Below are 18624 nucleotides of genomic sequence, written 5' to 3'. Positions count from 1 at the left end.
TTTGATTATATAAACAAAAAAAATACATTCCAATATTTTCAAATTTTCTTTTTTTTTCTATATTTCCTCGATTTTTATTGCATTACTGTATTATATTTATACATGGCGTTATAACCACAAAATACACTAGTTTTAAACGTTCATTAAAGTTTATTCACATGAGTACTTCAGTGTGAACTGCGAAGACCTCAAATATTTTCCGTGTGAACTACATGAATACCACAAATAAGCTATTGACCAGCTATCAATAGCAATAACAATACTGTTAACCTAACCTCAATGTATTATAGTTATATCATTATTTGTTTTTCTTTATTATTATCTCATTTTTGGGTAGTTTATTTTTTTGGATTTCGTATTCAATTTTCCATCCCGATCAATAAACTTAAAAGAAAATTGTATTTTTTTGTTCAATAAACTTTATAACTGAAAATTGTAAAAATATAATGAATCTTAATAGTAAAATTATTTTCTGGGCTAGTTATGTAAATTATAACTGAAAAATAGTTCAATAGATCATATTATATGTTCATTTTTGTTTAAATCTGAAATTTTTTGAATTATTATTGATTCTAAGTAATACGTTTTTAAAATTGTGCTTGGTTAAATTTTTTATTCAATACTTTTACATAGAATTTTTGCAATTATGTATAATAAATCTTTTTTTAACAACAACAAAATACAGCGTTGTAAAATAAATTCGTCCCACGCTTCACTTAGAATCAATAATACTATATAATTGCGGTAAATAAACAATTAAAAATCAATTGATTGAAGTTAATTTAGCGGGATACCAAAAACCATAAGCTATAATTTTTATTATACATATCTCAAACTCAACAATATTATTGTAATTTATAAGGTATTCAAATAAAATTATTAAATGTTGTGAGATTCCATTGGCAGTGAATCATTTTATAAACATTTTTCACAATCAAATCCACTGTAGTAGTACGTCTTAGAAAAATTATATCTAACAAAACCTAACAGCATTGGTTAGGTCATCATTATAATTAGCACAACCGATAAAATAAAATATTGTTTTTCCTTGGTAAAATATCTTATGAATAATATAACCAGTTCAACGGTAAAGTTAGACGTTCAATACCTCCTCCTACCATAATAGATAACAACTTATTATTATTTAAGTTCTAAATTTAAAATTAAAATCCTAATTTGGGTAATAATATTCTACAGGTGTGTTTTAATGTATCAATAATAATACGTTACACTAGAATATTCAAATGGGAAACCAATTTTAAGTTTTGTCTATCTTCTATCATTGATATTTTTAATAAAAAAAAAACAACAACAACAACTACACTGAAGTCATCTTAATAGACGGACAGCTGAAAAGGTGTTTAATTTAACAAAAATAAGCAACTAATAATTACTAGTTTGAAATATATTTTAAACTTAAAAGTTACGAGAAATAAATTAACAACAATATTTAGGGACAATTTTTATTACATATTCATCATCGTATTTTATCTAATGCTATGTATTATTACCCAATACAAATGACTAACGCTTTTATTAATATTTATTTATATTTTTCTATTCATATTTTAATTCAACAAGTAAATATATTATAAATTTGATTATAAATATCAATTAAAATAAATTCCTAACTATATTATTTACGATAAATCAGTTAGCATTCAATTAGAATGATATTATTATGATGTTATGTACCTACTAAGTACTTACATGTGTATTATTTTTACCAATATTTTTTATTAAGGACAATTTTTTGGTAGATCTTACAATGTAATAACAATTATATGTAAATATAATAACATCTCCTTATTATTATTGAATTAATTAATATGTTATGCACTTTGATCTATTATTAATATTAAAAATATAATTAAACTTGATTGAAATTAGTTAGTTAGAATTTAAAGTATGAATGATTTGTTCAGAGTTAAGAACCGTTTTAAAAATATACAATATTTATTGTGATTAAATTTAATATCAAGTAATTAAATTGAATGGTTTTTTTATTTTTATTTATTTTTCCTATTACTTTAGTGTACGCTCGTAATATGATAGGTATATCTACGATGACAGTATAATATTAATTTGTGTAAGTACTTAATAGATACAATATTATACATAGTATATAATATAAACATAATATACTGTTAACTGCTTAGAAATATACAGTAAAGGCTATTTTGTATATTTTTAAATAAAGATGTATTAGATATATAGTTTTATATACCATATTAATTATAATTTATATGATTTTACATAAATAAACATTTCTTTGTTAATTTAAAATATAAAAGACACCGAACCTTAACACTGTTTTCCATATCGTTACATACGACCAATCCCAACCTCAACCTCAATAATATTATTCCTTGTATAATACTCGTTCATCGTTAATTAAAATTATTGTTTTGTATCTTTTTATTTTATTTTTTATTAAATGATAGAATCGATTCATATTATATTATATATTTTACTATTATAGTATTATTCATAAAATAAATAAAATATAATATTACCTTAAATATAAAAAATTATTATAATACAGACGTTTTTGTAATCAGATAGATACATAAATAGATAATGAAAATATTTTATTGTTTAAAAATGTTCTTTTCTGAAAATTGTAATTGACATTAAACAATTTAAATTACTGTAAGGTATTCATTAAATTAACTGAAATACATATTATGTTAAAAATTATCAAAGTGTAAACTTAATAACTTGATATTTTATATAACCCAACTTATGTGCTAAAGATAAAATGATTCCTTTTATTTGAAAATTATTCAAATAAATTCCTAATGCTTGTTTGTAATTAGGTATGACTGAAACTGTTGTAACTTTTATGGTTTATTGTGTATAAACCATAGAATGTAAATTATAGGTACTTAATTTAAATTAAAAAAAGATAACAATAATAGTTAACTTAAAAATTATAATGATAATATGTTGTTATAAATGTATGTATGCCAATTTAGAAATCCCACCATCACAATATAATATTTAGTTAAATCTTTCCAATACCCAGAACCCACCTCATCAAAACGACGTCCAGAACATCTTTTTTTGGAGGGGCAAATGTATTATTTTGGCGTCTGGCGGTCGTCATGAGAACGGAGATTGGGTGCCGGCAAACGATCTGAGGCAATGGGTTTGAGGAGGAAGGATCTCGCGGCTATTTGTAGGGCGCCGAATGGATTGTGTTGCGAATTCAGTCGTCGCGGCGCTGACGAACAAGTGATATTATTCTAGCCGACAGTGACCACAACGGTCGTGTATTAATACGTTCATAATTTCGCGGGTAAGTGAAAAAAACTTTAATACTTGTAACTTAGATATTACATACTTCACATTAATAATATTATATTCTATTGCTTTTATATTAATGTAATACACTGCATAAAATAATATCGATACGCTTATATAATAAATATACATTTAATTAAATTAGAATACGGTGTACAAAATTTCTTTCGTAAAATGCTTGTGAAAATTGAAATAAAATATGGTTTTTGATATTAGAATCATAATAAGCTTACATGATGTAAATACTATAAAAAAAAATAATAATAAAGAAATATTATAATATTTTCATTTCGGATTAAGTAAAACAAAACGTATATAAAAATTTAAAAAAAAATTAAAATTTTTGACAAAGCTTATTAGTCAATTTATATATTAAATAACTACATATTAAAAAGTTATTTTAGGTGAATATTTGTAACTTATTAATATTTATTTAATTTTAAAACTTAACTTAAATCCGTTTCAAAAATAAGCCATCATTTCTGAATCGTACTTTTACGATCTACCTCTAATTAAAAGTCTGCAATTTCATTATTTTATGAATATTCGTAAAATGAAATTGTGAATTTAAGTTTAATTTATTGAAAGTTTAAGCAAAAAATATAAAAATCAACAAGTAGAACAAATAATTTATTTGGACAAAAACTTTTCTTATTAATTAATACAATCTGAAATTTTAGTTGCACTTACAGTATGTACCTTATACTTGATTTTGATTATTATCCAAGTTATTTTAAATATCTAACCTAATTGTATTTAACCAACCATAATAATGTACTCTTAAAATCATAAATACAAAGTTAAAAATGTAATAAAGAATGCCTATAATAGTAATATTTGTTGATTAAAAAAAAATCCTATTTGTGTTCTGCTGAAGTTCGCGAGTTTTACATTTTTTAGAACGTTAATATTTATTAATGTATGAATAAATCTAAAGAGATTAAAACTCATTCAATGCATAGTCCTTGCATATTGTTTTTTTATTATTTAGTACTTTTGTTAAAAATTGTATTTGCCTAATCTAAAAATATTTTGAGAAAAATAACTACGTACTAGAACCTCTACAACATGATATTTCAAAAAACTGATAAGGTAGCTATTATAATAAAATATTTTTGATTATTTTAATTGTTGTATTTAAAAACGATTTTTCATATACCTCCTTGCAAATAAGTCATATCTTATGTGAATTCATTAATTATATTTAAATATTATGGCTATTATTTATACAAGTCTACCTTTATTTTATTATACCCCAATGCCAACCCAAGGCTTGCACAACGTTAACTGTTAAGTTCCGTTAAAAATGGATAGGTACATCATTATGTTTTACGCTATTATTTTCCTGATTATCAAATAATTATAATTTTCTATTGTTTATACTATACATACGCTTTGATAACGAATCTGATAATTTATTCATTATTTATGTGGTATAGTTAAACATGTATATTAATTTATTATAATTTTTAACCAATAAACCGTAAACCACACGAGGTAAAAACCGTATGTGGTCAAAGTAAAAAATTATATGCATTCGAAATAATATATCCAATACCTACCTATTTAGAGAATTGAAGTCGGTGATGATCTGCATCACGCAACTTAGGAATTTAGTCGTGTTTGATTTCCAACGTATCTATATCAATTCAATAGTGCGGTAAGGACTATTAAAAAAAAATCGTATGTATTTTATCTATGTTTCTATTTGTATCGTTAAATATTTATAAAATTACGTACCTATAAACTATTATAAATTACGTACAAATCTGAGACTCAAATATAGTATAATATTTAAATAAATATATAGTAGGTACCCAACTAGTGTAGTACCTAATATAATTCAGGGTCCAATAATTAGTATCAAAATGTAATTTCAAGACTCCACTCATACAGCCTATAACTACGTTTTAATGAGTCATATTGTCGGTGAATATGCAAATCAACACCAATAAGACGTAGCGTATCAATATATTTATTATTATTTTTTTTTGCCCTTTACTTAGTGTTTAAAGTTGCCTCATCCCTTGTTAACTATATTACGTTTAGAGTTATTAAATTAGAAAAATACAACACTTAATAACCTATAGTTAAAATAGATTATAATAACCTAATTTATTAAATGATTTTCAATTGTTTAAACTAGAAGATTATACTCAGGCACGTAAATAGATGCTTATTTTTTTGGAGGGGGAGGGGGCGATTAACCTTATTCAGAAAAGTTAAAGTTTAAAAAATGTTTTTTATTAATTATTAGTTACTAAAATATGATCTTGGGGGGGGGGGTGTTCGCTCTTATCGCCTCTCCCTAAATTACGTGTCTGATTATATTATATCTATTTATAATATAATAGAAACGTATGTTGTTAATTTAATTAATTTATAAAGGCATCTTTGCATTTGTAACTTGAAGGAAAAAACGAATGATACTAAAAGTGAATAACAAAATAATCAATAATTTTTTTATGTGACTTGATTAAATTCAACTCGGTAATTTCTCAGCACGGATATACTCGGTAAATACCGATAATATATTAGGTATACGCACGCATAACCGCATAGGTGATGAATACTGTATAATTTTAATATATAGTACGTATACCCGGTTTAACACAGCTAGGTGTATATATATATATGTAATTATAATACGTTAGGTAGGTAAGCGCTATACACACGCATCGTGTCCGTCGGGTTGCGAAACGTGGTCGTCGCGCCGACGTCTATCGTGCGGTCCGCAAGGCCGGACCAGTTAGTCATTATAACCAGTAGCTTTAACAATATTATTATTAGTTATTTCACCGTAATAATATTATGTAGGTATATTTGCCATCTACAACACGTAATTTGTTTATTATTTTGTTTACCACCCATCTCGGTGATCGAAACGATAAAATATTAATTATAAACTCACCGAGACACAGAAGCTCGCGTATATTATTGTAGCGGATGCACTTTTGTATTTATTGTTGTAAGCCATATTATTGTTTTTTTCGGTAAGAACAACGTTAGAATCGTATTCAATTTTAATACTTATTCATTAATGTTTTCGGTTTTCGGTTTTTAGGTCATTTTCTTTTTTTTAACTCACTTCTACTTTTTAGTCCATATTTTATTGTTAAACTTATGTTTACTGAATATTTTATGATTTTAAATGAATTTTATAAATGTTTATAATGCATTTAGAGCGCCGCGCATGTATAATATAATATATAGTGATAATCGCGATAATATATAATATTCGATAACTAGGTCTCCTCTCGTCTAGAGACAATGGACATTCATGGGGTGCCCTAAGACGTCGCATATTATACTATTATACAGTACCTACACGGAGCTGCTTACACATACACCAATCGCATACTCGGTGTCTAAGCCCCACGGCCATTGCGATTTTCGGGAAAACTCGAGGCACCAAACGAATTTGCATCGCGCGTGTGAAATAATCCAATAATATAGGTATATACATCCAGTCCCAGGAAACCGTTAACCGGAACCCGAGGGCCTCACAATAACCGCCGTCTGGTCCGGGGTAGGGGGCTTGTTGGGTAAGGTGTATAATGATATACAGTTGTTCAAACGAGACGTAACATTATAATAATAATAATATTATTACTTATTGCGATCGTTGTATAAACATAATATACTTACATCGTATGCGTGATGCGCGTAAATACTAAATACGAGTTTTTAGTTTTTACCTTGATGTTTTAACGGATCGGACGTTTTGCGCTTGGCCGTTGATCATTCGCCAATTTCATTACGGGTACATTGAAACTTGTTTGTAATAATATATTGTGGCCTATATATTATAATGAATTCCTAGTATGCGCGGTTACCTGCCTACCAATACCACAGAATAGATACTTTTAATGCGTGTATGTAGATTGTAGACGCTACATAGATGCGCCTACGAGATGTGTTCGGATCGGCATGCGTTCGCATGTATCGTTTTTATTATGATATTTTGTTCGGCGATTCTGCGACGCCTTACCTTGAATTAAATTATGTATATTATTATAATTTATAATCGTCACACAAAACAAAAACATCGCCGTGTGTGATTTGTCATGATACCGGTAATGCTATTATTAAGTGTGATGAGGAAGAAAAACGAGTTCATCGACCATTGCAGTTATTAATGTTGATCATCTCGAAGAGTATACGATATTCGCACTAGTTATGCATAAACATTATAATTATTTCAAAAACGTCCGATAAAATTTGTTTGAAATAAAATGTATTGTTTATAAATTTAGCTTAATTATTTGATTTATTATTTTTGTTAAGTAATTTCAGTATATCCTTCAAGACATATCGTTTAAATCGTATTCCATACTATATCTTGAGATACATCATTATTCGTTAAGCGCCTAACTTTAGCTAATAAAAATATATATAATATATTAATGTATGCAGTAGATATGTCAATATGACGTGTTGTCAATAAGGAAACATACGTAAAAATAATACATTTTTATAGTCTTGAATAATTCTTTTTGTAATCAATTGTATTGAGTCAACAAATTTTATTACAAATGAACCAAGTGTATTCTCGAATTTTTATTTGTTCGAAAAAATTACTTTGTTGTGTGGAATTAATTGTTAATACGTAATTAAATCCAATGGTACTTTTGTAGTTTTATTTAAAAAGATTGTAATCGTTACATATCTAGTTTAAACATAGTAGTAGTATATTATTATTATTATTTATTATTTTTATTAGATAATTACATAACGAATAATAATGTTATTAATGTATACACAAAGACGGGGGTGATAGATATTATACAGTATGCCAGTATATGTATACCTATCTACTTAAAATACTATTAAATTAGCGATTCTGAAGGACTATAGAATTAAACGCACAAAAAACACAACATGTTGTGTTAAAACTTAAACACGACTTAAATATTACTTACAAAATTACTTGTTTCTAACAAACAAACCGTTTTGCTTCAATGATCATTTCGTATTTTACGGCTACAGGAAAAGTGCTACATTGCTACTTGTAAACCTTAATATATTATTGTGTAAATCTGTCTACAATATTGAAAATTTGGTACTTTTTAAGGCATCACAAAATATCGTAAATTTAGACAATTCACGAATAGGTATGTAAACGTATGTGAACACGAAGCTACAAGCAAATTCATCATCGCGTAATGTTATAGCCTTGATGAATAACAAAGCGATAAAAATGATATATTTTGTTTATTTATAAATAATAAATCATTATTATTAGTATAATATATCACAAAAATATTATAAAAATCATAGATGAAACCGATGCTACATGAATTAATAGCATCTACTTTTATAAAAAAAAATTATAAATATAATATGTCTAGGTAGGTATATCAATAACAGTTTAAACATGACTAAAACATTATTATTTAATAATAAACATTTATTTAAAAAAAATTATATACTTATTTGTTAAATATTTTGTAAAGTTCTATAATATTAGTTTAAGACCTAAATTTATTATTATTTCATGAATTCATATATTATTTTAATTGGTTTATAGATCAAAATAAGCGTGTCTTAACTCTTAATTGATATTTATTTCATAATATTCAATTCATTGTTGTTGTTTTTAGTAGTAAAAAGGTCTTGTTTAAAGCGGTAACGCAAATCATATGTCTATAAAAATAAGAATCATCGTTTTATAAACAGTGGTGTTTTACTAACGTAAACAAATAAAAAAGTAACTAAGGAACAAAAAAATAAAAAAAACCGTCGCTGTGAGTTAGTTTTTAAGTTTAAACGATGCGTGCGTATGTAGTGATTACTTGCAAAACGGGCAGCGTATCTTTCATCACGATATCTGATACATCGGATATAGGCGGTCTAGGATCCAGAAAACACACTAACGGGAGGGAGTATCGTATATTTTTGTTGTTGGTTTAACACAAATCAAATACTACAATAGTTTTATAAAAAAAAAGAAAACTAAATTATAATACTTTCGTAAAATTAATGTAAATAGGTGTAATATGACTTCCAAATAAATTTATATGTATATATTATAAACGGAACACAGTTCAATAAAAATGATTTTTAAATCAGTAGATTATACAGAACTTAAATAACTGGTTCACAGTAAAGTTTAAAAATCATCAACTGTCAGTAGAAAAAATATCACTGAATTCAATATGATAATATTAATTTAATTTTAAAACTCAAAATATAATCAATTAGGTGCTTGTTAATCCGTTTCGAGTGAATAATAAATAAATATGATATTAAAATGCCGTCCAATCTGGAACGTGGTAATTTTTTCAAAAAGTATCATTAGCCGTACGGAAATAACGATTTAAGTACCAGTGTACGATCATCACACGTTGCGCGTAATTATTATGCGCGAATTGCTTATGCTCGTCGGCGGTGAAGTGTTCCACCGCTGCTGAGTCTATCCCAATGTCAATGTCACGATATTAGAGACTACAGAGAGTGTTATATGCTATCGTCTCCGGTTTGTTGTTATGCCGAATTAGCTGGACAACAACATTATAATAACGTTGTGCGATCATGATAATGTACGTAATTATGCCCAATTCATGGTTCGTTTGCTCAACGACGATCGACGATGAGAACAGTCTAATATTATTATAAATATATTATTTGGGCTTCAGGCTATCTGTCAACAGTGTCAACGTTATAGCATCATCATTCATCAGCTTCACTTTGGATAGTATTATAATAGTAGTTTATAGGTATTTACAGTGAGTGTTCACTCCATAAGCCGGTATAAATGTATAATATAATAAATCTGTTTGTTAATAAAATCAAATTATAACAATACAATTTTAAATTGTTTTATTCAATTTCTAATTATAATTAAGAACATTTGAACATTTCATACTTTGAACGTTATACGCTTATACTATACATCACATAGTGACGTTATTATGAAAGTGCTAAATTAAACCAAACTATGATTAAAATGTGATTTTTATTTTACATTAAGGACTTATATACTAATAAAGCTTATATTACTTTTACACGTTTTTGAATAGAAATAATTACCTAATCAATTTATAACAATAATAAAACCGAATTTATATTAATAAATAATCAATAAACTTAATAAACACATCCTAAACCCTCAATTGTAGTTATACACATATAATATGATAATATTAATTGTTATGAACTATAATATTTAAATATAGGAACGTCAAAACAAAATAGTTAATTTATATACTTTAATATAATTTTACTTTCATAGGAATACATAGAATATTTGTAAAATATGCTTATTATTAAATATATATTATTTTATCCCATTTATAATTCAATAGGAAAAAATATTAGCAGTATTTTGGTTTTCATGATTCGTATAGAATTTTATGGCTATGAAGTTAAAATCCCTTAATTATGACAGTTTCAATTAATACTAATATTTATACAACTAATTAATATAATTACTTCTTAGCAGGCACAGATCCAGAATATATTTATGAGAGAGGAGGATGCAGTGGCATATTTGAGATAATTTTTCAGGGGGGGGGATAAAAAAAAACAAATCAAGATCCTCGGGGGGGGGCAAGTGCCCCTATTTCACCCCTCCCTCGAATACGCCACTGAGAGGGTGACCGACAAAATCAGACTCCCCTTGGATTTACGTCTGCTTTCTAGAGTTATCACATTAATTTTTATTTTGTTTTTTTTTTTTTTGTGGGAAGGGAAGGGGGCTACTTTTAAGAGTTAAAGGAAACTGAAAATCCTTACCTATACAATTGACAGCTGTTTAAATCAGAAATATTTTTATCAACATTCTATTCCCGGAAAGGTTAACTGATAACATTATCTTCAATACAAATTTATAATCTATTACTTCCTATTCGTGTACTAATTTACTATATGTATAAAAAAAAGTAATTTGTATATACGTAAAAGTTGACGTGAATACGCGCTAGACCTTGATCGCACAATATCCAATCCTTGAACCTTGATCATAATTTTTACTATTCGCTACAATGTCATCACGTCATCATCTCACCATTCAAGTTTTCATATGAATCCGATTGAAACTCATGACATCATCATTTGGTACCTACATGGCTTCATGCCGTTCACAAACTATATTGACATACAAAAATAACACACACGTACACGTAGTACACGCATACATTTTGTACGTGTTTAAGACATTTAAGTACTGTAAACGTGACTTTGATTTAAAATTATAAAGTTGGCCAGAATATTTAGGATTAATGAAGTAGGTATTTAAATGCTCAAGTATAATTATTTATAGTTGTCATTTTGTAAATTAAAATTGTATTCAATAGAATTTAAAAGAGACATGACAACATTCAAATTACCAAAAGTGTGAGTAAAAAAGAAAATCAAACTTTGTATTGGTTATACAATTATATTTTACAAACAAACTATATTTTATTAATTAACACGAATTAAAATATCAATCGAAAAAAATATAGTTAGGTACCTACTATATTATCTATTGATCTGTAGATAATACCCACGTCTTTTACTCATTTATTTACTCAGACATAAAAATTATTAACCAAATATTTCATATTATTGATAGATATCCCAATATCTTATTAGAATTATTATCCCAAATATGGTTTTAAATAATAAAATGTTGAAAATAATTTTTTATGTAAAATATTATGTTTTTGTTTTGAGGACGATTTAAGTTGAAATTTCAATATATAGATACATTATAGTTGTATTTGTATACGATTAGCCATTATATTTCAAAATATTCCTGACACTTAAAAGAAATGTATTACCAATATTGTTTACTGCTGTAAACAACGTGATTTTGTGACTCATTAGAACCCGATGGCGCTACGTCAGATTTGCATAGTCATTTCGGTCAACGGCCAACCATGACCTCCTCTCTTCGACCTCATAAAACACGATCTGGTCGTACGAAATATCAAACCTACCTCCCCCAGCTTTACTTTCTCGTCTACTTCCGTGTTAATTTCTTGTACTCATACGCACATTTCTCGGATTAACAAATTTATATTCATCTAATATACCTTCTACAGTGTATTTGATAATAGCAAGACATTTATATAAATATACATACATGTTTATTGTAAAGTGTGCTACATAATACATAGACACATAATAATGTTTAGGTGTACGTAAAGCTTTGAATTATGTTAATATTGTTTTGATATTATATTAGTCATCTATGTGGAATTGTAATCAGATAAATCAAAAGATAAGATCTTTCAAATAAGATTTTAAATTGCAAAACGATAGGACACATGCATAAATATAGATAATTTTAAAATAATCATTAGAAATGTATTCAAATATAACTAACGAATTTATTTTTGGTATACAGTATAACTATGTATGTGCTTAATTTTTAATAATATAATCACACCTACTATAAAATTCGATGAAATAGATATTTGTGGAATATTTGTGGTTACCTAATCAATATCAAACGAAATTTTTTATATTCACAAGATTACGATTATGATTAAATAATAAAATATTTAAGTACGTTCTATCGTTTAACCTTATAACTGTATTTATACTACTATTACCAGTAATTTAGGTTAATAAGTTAATTTAATATGTGTCATGTATTTTATATGTGCAGTGTATTTTCAATTGATGCGATTTTATATTCACTTTTATACTTTTAAAGATTCGCATATTCTTATGGATATAACCGGTTTATGATTCCGTTATTTTAAAAGATATAATATCTGCATATAGACATATAGTATAACATTTTTAACCACATACTACAGGCAGTTACTAACATGTAATACTAGACAATATTTTACGGCTGAAATAATTTTCCGGCCAATGAGTCCTTTAAAAAATTTAATGTATTTATTTATAATTGTTTTGTTTTCAGGAAAATTTTTGATTATATTATAACTAAGTGACAAGTCATATACAATCATGATGGGTTCGATGAGCCGAATCATCGTCTTAGTGTGTATAATATATCATTCTATCTGTGGTATGTTTCTATCTAATACATTCCGTAGAAACATAAAAAAAAATTATTATTTTATATTACAGATGTCACCGGCAGAGGATCAAGAGCTAGTTCAAGTCCCACAGAAGGAACATTTATTTGTAAATCGGAAGGATTTCATTCAGACCCGTCTGACTGTACGTCATTTTATAGATGTGTAAACTTTGGAGCTGGGACATACTATACCAAGTTTAAATTTCAATGTTCTCCTGGAACTGTTTTTGATCCAGAAAACTCTGTATGCGTACATCCTTCTCTTTCTAATAGAGAAGAATGCAGAAATGTACAATTTAGTAATCCCGAGCCTGAACCTAGCCCAGAAGAATCTAATTCGTGGAATTCACGACCTAATGAAACTCCAAATCAACCAAACTCTAATAAACCAAATAACTCAGGTTATGGCTCAACCGCCCCCGAATATTTAAGTCAGCCATCTTCCAACTATGATTATGGGCGCCCACAAACCGGTTATAAGCCAACACAAACTGAATACGTACAACCTCAATCACCAATATACCAACCTCCCCCATATATACCACCACTACCAAACTATCCATCAAATAATTATAAACCTCAACAGCCAGAATATGTAGAATCTAAACCTCAACCAAGTTACAATCAACCACAACCTCAATCTGGTTACATTCCTACTTCATCACAACCGACACAACAACCAAATTATAACCAACCTCCACAATCTGGTTACATACCTACTTCGTCACAACCGGTACAAAAACCAAATTATAACCAACCACCGCAATCTGGTTACACACAAACATCAACGCCACCGGCGCAACAGTTCAACTATAATCAACCACCACAATCTGGTTACAAACCACCTAGTCAACAACCTAGCTATAACCAACCACCACAATCTGGTTATATACCACCTAGTCAGCAACCAAGTGATAATCGACCATCACAGAATAATTATGTGCAACCTGTAGTATCAGAGCCAAATTATTACCAACCATCAAATCCTAATTATAATCAACCGCAATCTACATTTGCACCTCCTGTTCAACCAGAAGATGGATACAATCAGCAATCATCATCGGAAAGTCCTGAAAATGAAGTAGATAATGAATCACCTGATCAACCAGAAGACTCTAGTTCTACTGGACCAAATTGTGTGTCAGAAGGATTCCATCCGTACGATGAAGGCTGTAGTAAAAAATTCATAAGATGTGTAGCTAAAGGTGATGGAACTTTTACCAAATATGAATTTAGTTGTGGTGAAGGGACCTTATGGGATGATAGTCAACAAACATGCAACCATGCTAATTTAGTAACTTGTGGAACCACGACAGCAGCTACACCTTCCACAATACAATCAGATTCTACTGTAGCGCAACAAATAACCACAGCCAACCAATGGTCTAGTTCAATGAGTTCATCTATGATGTCAAGCTCAAGTTCAAGTTCTAGTAGTTCTTCAAGTAGCCAATTTTCAACTTCAGCTATCATTGCTGGTCAAACAAATGGAGGAAATAACCAACAGCTTTCATCTCAAGGTGCTACTTTAACAACAGTTGCTATGAATCAAGGCTCAAATCAGGCTGAAAGTTCTAGCACAAATCAACAATTTGCTACTTCTGGGTCTAATCAAGCTGTAACATCTGGATTTAACCAACAAACAACTAGTGCCGGAGCCAACCAACAAACAACTAGTGCTGCAGCCAATCAACAGACAACTAGTGCTGCAGCCAATCAACAGACAACTAGTGCTGCAGCCAACCAACAGACAACTAGTGCTGCAGCCAATCAACAGACAACTAGTGCTGCAGCCAATCAACAGACAACTAGTGCTGCAGCCAATCAACAGACAACTAGTGCTGCAGCCAATCAACAGACAACTAGTGCTGCAGCCAATCAACAGACAACTGGTTTTGGATCTAACCAACAGACAACTGGTTTTGGATCTAACCAACAGACAACAAGCGCAGGATCAAATCAACAAACAACTGGTGCAGGATCAAATCAACAAACAACTGGCGCAGGATCAAATCAACAGACAACTGGTGCAGGATCTAATCAACAAACAAATAATTCTGGGATTAAACCAACTTCACCAATGTCATCAACATTAAAACCAACAACGCCAATTTATACAACAAAAAAACCAATGGTATCGACAACTCCAAAACCAACCACTCCAAAACCAACAACTTCAAAACCAACAACTTCAAAACCAACCACTTCTAAACCAACTACTCAAAAACCAATCAATTCAAGTACTACACAAAAAGTTACAACGACAACTCAGTCAACATCTACTTTACCAACAACTACTACACAAAAAACCACTACTAAGAAACCAGCGCAATACACTTCAACTTCTAAACCAACCACTCAATCAACTACAAAACCATCTGTTACGACAACCATTAAACCTATAAATTCAAAACCAACAACAGTTGCTCCCACAAACAGACCATTAAATCAATCATCAACAACTATTAAACCAGTAAGTCAACAATCTACGAAAAAACCACCTACCACACCTGTTACCACATCATCATCTATAAATCATCAAACACAACCACCTGCAACAACAGACACTTGTACGACAGAAGGATTTTTCCCAGATTCTAAAGATTGCAACAAATTTTATAGATGCGTTGGTAATGGAAAAGGATTTACTAAATATAATTTTAATTGCGGGCCAGGAACTGTTTGGGATCATATTAACAATGTATGTAATCATCCGTGGGCAGTGGATAGAGATTGTTCTAAAACAAGTTCATCGTCTACACCTGGATCAACAAAACCAATTGTTTCAAATAGTTCTGAAAATCCAATATCAAGTCAACCTAGTAACCCAGAAATATCCACAACATTGCCTACCAGTCCTTACCCTCAATCGTCAACAAATAGTCAAACTACTCAAACCCAAACTTCAACAACTACGTCTAGTCAACAAACATCATCAATCACAAGCCAAACAGTTATATCGACCAATAATTCGACTGCCCCTTGTAATACTTCACCAAAACCACCTAGCAAAATAGTGTGTAATGGAAGTGGATTTTTCCCTCATCCTGATGATTGTAAAAAGTTCTATAGATGTGTCGACTGGGATGGCGATAAAGGTGAACGGTTTTCTGTGTACCACTTCGACTGTCCTCAAGGAACCATTTTTGATCCTAGCTTAAACGTTTGTAATCACGAAGCTTCTGTATACCCCCCCAGAGATTGTTCTGGATCAAGCACTCCGCAAATTAGTGGAACTACTCCAGCTACTGAAATATCTACTTCCACAGAAGCAAGTACTATAGTAACAACTGAAGGTCAAACTGACACAACAGGACCTTCTGAAACTAATGAACCAGAATTAAAACCAACTTCAAGTTTGCCAGAAACAGAATCTACTACATCTAGTCAACCAGAAACTAATCCACCGACAACTAATCCAACAGGAACTGATCCAATAACGTCTAGTGTAACTGAGACTACAACGAGTCAAATAGAAACAAATCCACCGACAACTAATCCATCAGAAACTAATCCACCAACAACTAATCCATCAGAAACTAATCCACCAACAACTAATCCAACAGGAACTGATCCAATAACGTCTAGTGTAACTGAGACTACAACGAGTCAAATAGAAACAAATCCGCCAACAACTAATCCATCAGAAACAAATCCACCAACAACTAATCCATCGGAAACGAATTCACCTACAAGTCAAACAGAAACAACAGATTCTGAAACAAATCAACCGTCAACAGAAACATTACCTGCTACAACAACTTCACCAGAAACTTCAAACTCTACAGACAAGTGTCCTACTTTAGAACCTGATCAAGTCGCATTAGTGTGCCCAACAGGCTTTAGAAGACATCCAAAAAATTGTAACTTATTTTATCAATGTACAATAGCAGACAATAATGACATAAAGGTATTGGTCCTGGCATGTTCAAATGGTACGTACTATGACCAAAAAAGAATTCAATGTTTACCACCAGATGAAGCAGAATCGTGTCCATTGAATAACGAAGGCCGGTCAGAACCACTTGAAGAGATACTGCCAACTGTAAGTTATTACAATTGAGTTTCCAAATAAACTTACATATAAAACTGGTTTATGTTTATTTTACATAGGTCCAGATTCAACCGTATCGGCAGTTATGTCCGTCAGAAGGAATGTTTGGTTCTCCAACTGATTGTCAAACTTTTGTAAAATGCAATAGAAATGCTCGAGGAATTCTCAGTGGTAAAATTTTAAATATTAATTTAATTAATAATTATGAACAATTTTGCTATATAATATGTTTCTCTTTTAGGTCAAATGTATCAATGTCCCGAAGGTCAAAGCTTTTGGGAAACATCTAAGAAATGTGAGAAGAATAGGAAAATTCCCATGTGTAATAAACTCGGCCCTAAATTAAATTGGCAAACGAGCCTAGCTCCTGTTCTTGCTAATTAATGAAATTTAATTTTATATGCAAAAATTTCAAGTTAAAACGTTTAATTAGCTCAATATTAATGTATATTAGTTTAAGCTTATGATAATAAATAATATGTAATTAAGTATTTAACCTTAATTTAGATTACAATTTGTATACATTTTGAAAAATGTTTCAAAGATTTACCTAGGCAACAAAAATACAAAACTTAAAATTGATTCACTATACGTTTAGTTTGTGAAAATATGAACAGAAAATCAAACTAAATAGGTATGTAATGGTTCTAGCAAATATTATAAATTAGGTTACTATTAATACAATATTTTTGTTATGAACCATATTACCTACATATTTGATTTCAAAAATAATGTGCCATATTAGACAAGTATTTTTGCTTAAAAGTCTCATAAATTTTTGAAACATTTTTTAAATATTGCAAATAATTACGTATAAGTTATATTTTTATATTTTTTATACAATATTGTGATGAATTTATTGTTTTTTTTTTTTTTTTTAATCTTATTTATACATTTTGTACATACATTTTTATGCAAAATTAAAAATATATTATTAATTTAATTTTTACAACCTTTTTTAGTTTAATTGTATTCAATAATTAAAATAATGATATTGTAATAATTAAGAAAATAGATAGTAGGTACTCTATTAAATAAAATATAAAAATAATTACATTGATTAATTTGATGTTTTCAAACTAAAATATTATTGTAAATATTAAATATATATATATATATATATATATATATATATATATATGAACGTCATGTATTAACATGACGTTCATAAAATAAAATTAGGTTTGTAAGTTAAAAATTAACTATAGTTAAACTACAGCAATAACATTAATAGGCAATAATTGAAAATAAACTATCTACAGATAGTAATTAAGTTTAAACT

The 18624-nt window shown here is 28.9% G+C and overlaps 1 protein-coding gene across 1 annotated transcript; it reads left to right on the top strand.

Moving 5' to 3' along the window:
• The first annotated feature begins 3187 nt into the window (after positions 1-3187).
• Positions 3188-18185, top strand: LOC113554945 (mucin-2-like). Its single transcript, XM_026959066.1, has 5 exons — positions 3188-3301; positions 13169-13276; positions 13339-17333; positions 17402-17513; positions 17584-18185. The coding sequence occupies exons 2-5, from the start codon at positions 13216-13218 to the stop codon at positions 17724-17726; spliced, it is 4311 nt and encodes a 1436-aa protein (XP_026814867.1). The 5' UTR covers positions 3188-3301; positions 13169-13215; the 3' UTR covers positions 17727-18185.
• The last annotated feature ends 439 nt before the right edge of the window (positions 18186-18624 follow it).

This window comes from Rhopalosiphum maidis, chromosome 1 (assembly GCF_003676215.2).
Source record: "Rhopalosiphum maidis isolate BTI-1 chromosome 1, ASM367621v3, whole genome shotgun sequence".
Lineage (NCBI taxonomy): Eukaryota > Metazoa > Arthropoda > Insecta > Hemiptera > Aphididae > Rhopalosiphum > Rhopalosiphum maidis.
The sequence above is the reverse complement of the archived record's forward strand: the minus strand, read 5'-3'. Positions and strand labels throughout refer to the sequence as shown.

Excerpts from the sequence above, each read along its gene's own strand:
- LOC113554945 (XM_026959066.1), top strand. The coding sequence starts at position 13,216 with ATGATGGGTTCGATGAGCCGAATCATCGTCTTAGTGTGTATAATATAT. Across the intron at positions 13,277-13,338 it reads AATATATCATTCTATCTGTG|ATGTCACCGGCAGAGGATCA; the intron begins GTATGTTTCTAT and ends TTTATATTACAG. Across the intron at positions 17,334-17,401 it reads TTGAAGAGATACTGCCAACT|GTCCAGATTCAACCGTATCG; the intron begins GTAAGTTATTAC and ends TATTTTACATAG.